Raw genomic sequence first — 2,500 nt, 5'->3', positions numbered from 1 at the left:
AAAAGGGAGCAGGGATGATGGCAATCCTACAGGATCTTGTTAAAAAAAAAGAACAGTTTCATACCAAGAGAAGTCTGTTGATACATGTATAATACTGTATACACTGAAATGTGTAGTTCCAGAATTTTTTTTATTTAACTGTAATATTTTTATAAGGCCATCCCCATAAAATGTTTTGTTTCCCATTCATGTGACCAACTCAATTCTAGATGGTCTCTCTGACAAGAAAAATTTTGATTCTTAAAATTCAAATTCACATGCTGTGTTCTATATGAAAAACATTTTTTATCAATACTTTGTTTAAAATAGAGCTGGTTATTTTATTAGCCTGACTGTACATAAAAACCAATATCTCTTGGATTCAGAATCCTTCTGTCATAATGTTTTGTTTGGGCAGTGTCCAACCCACTCACACAAGAGGGACGTTCATGGAGAGAAAGCATTTTTTAGGAATGCCCTAAGTTAACAAAAAATTTTGTGACAGTGACATTTGCTGCTGAGTCACCAGTAAAGAAAATGATAGCAAAATGATGCCTTTTATCACAAGTAAGTTACTATTTCATTTACCAAAATCACTTACCACTTTTACATGAAAATATTGTAAGATAACATTTTTTTGTAATAAATTAAACATTTCTAAATGCTGGCAATGAGTGAGATAACATTATGTACAATTTTTCACAAATTACCAGCACCTCAAAAAACACACTATAATAAGCTGGCTTGTCGAAGAAAAAAAATGCTTGTTTCAAATCCTCAATACTCAGACTCTACATGTACATTAAGGGAATATTACATGACCTCATAATATTTCACAAGTGAGCGCAGCAAATGAGTGGAATATTTTTCAACACAAGAAGAGAAATTTCATATCTCCAAGCAGCCATGTAATGTTCTATTTACTTTAAATATAAACACCAATATAATAGCAAACCATTTCCGTTTAATATTTTTTTGCTGCAAAAGATGTGATTTATTATGTAACTATAGCAATGGCATTGGTGGTTATATGGATATTTCATGTTATGCAATTAAGACATGCTACACATTGACCTACACTTTTTTTCTAGTGTGTGATAACAGATTGAAATACATAACCCCACCACAGGGGGAATAAGAAATTCCAAAAGGGATGAGGACTTAAATTTGACTCAAGAAATAAACCTACTGGTGGAGGGCAGACAAATTTGTCTTATTTTGTAGGGAGTAAAGTTCTTATTTTGTAAAAAGAAAAAAATCATTAAATTTTTAATTTGGAAATTCCAGAGGGGCACAGATCCATTGGTTATCCCCTCCATGGTTGGGGTACAGATTATTTAGTCACTGATGTCACTCAAGTATGGATACTTGCATTCATGTAAGCAAAATAATCTTGTAGAGTGTGTGGTTCTAGGCCAAAAAACTGAGAGGTGGTGTTACCGTAAAGGCAAGTTAAAGCATTTCTGAGAAGAGCTGAGACAATGTAGGTCTTGCCAACAGTAGAGAGACCAATCTTTTGGGTTTTTTTAAAGTCAATGAACTTAAAATAATTGACAATGTCTCCAAAGATCCATTCGACTGATGACCTCAGGTAACTCATGGATTTATTGAACTGCTCCATCTGCACGTTCAGAGGATACACAGTACTACGGAAGGGGCCTTGCAGGTGTATGCGGAGTGGGTAAGCTGGGTCTCCATACAGGCAGAGTGGGCGTGCTGGTGGTGGTGGGGAGAAGGCATGCAGCTCAAGGTCATTCAAGAGGCCAGAATCTCGAAGCATAAAAGCATCATGGCGTTTTCCCTCTCAGAAAAAACACTGTGTTAAAATGAGACCTTACTTTTGTACTAGTGTTCATGTAACATGGACTGAATTTCTCCGGTCTTTGTCCCTCACATTGGGCCTGACAGCAGGTGAACGCATTCTTTTTCATTGTTGTTGTTTCAAGGATGGATGGAGCTGTGTACTGGGCAAATCACTGCACAGCAGATAACTAAAATTATTTGAAAATTCTCTGTTAGTTTGTTAGGACTAGCACTTTCAGCTCATGGGATGAGGGCCCACACACATTGTGATGGGGGACTATAAGCTTAATAAGAATCAGAATGAGACTGAGGTTTCTATTTCGTATTGCCCCAGATGAGTTTGCTTTTGTTATAAGTCCAGGTCCTAAAAAAAGGTAAGATGATTATTTTAAAATTTAGGTTCACTAGTTTGTGTGAGCAATTCTTTCGGATGTTAAGCTGTGTACATGTACAAAACGTGCCTATTTATATTCCTCACCTACTGGACCAGACATGTTTCCTATCATTCCATTGGGAAGTGCCACAGACTGGAACTTTATGCTGTGAACTCGCTTCTGGCCATTATATACCATTTCCTGGTGTTGGGACGGTCGGCAAATCGGCCTAACAGTTCCGTCTATGAATCCGAAACAGTGGCCTAGTGGAGAGCCTTTCGCCGATGTGGCTGCCGTGTACTCCTCAAGAGCATTCGCATTCAGCATTCAGCAACTGCTGATTC

General features: G+C 37.4%; 1 protein-coding gene across 1 annotated transcript in view; it reads right to left on the bottom strand.

Annotated features, from left to right (window-relative positions):
• Positions 1-2,243: 2,243 nt before the first annotated feature.
• Positions 2,244-2,500, bottom strand: part of LOC138056126 (uncharacterized) — a 682-nt gene continuing 425 nt past the window's right edge. Inside the window, 2 exon segments of the mRNA XM_068901958.1 lie at positions 2,244-2,486; positions 2,488-2,500. The exon segment at positions 2,488-2,500 is cut by the window's right edge and continues 425 nt beyond it. Coding sequence (XP_068758059.1) covers positions 2,244-2,486; positions 2,488-2,500 — 256 coding nt within the window.

Source organism: Montipora capricornis, chromosome 7 (genome assembly GCF_036669925.1).
Source record: "Montipora capricornis isolate CH-2021 chromosome 7, ASM3666992v2, whole genome shotgun sequence".
NCBI classification, from domain to species: Eukaryota; Metazoa; Cnidaria; class Anthozoa; order Scleractinia; family Acroporidae; genus Montipora; species Montipora capricornis.
Note: the sequence above shows the minus strand (reverse complement) of the source record. Positions and strands in the feature narration are given on the sequence as shown.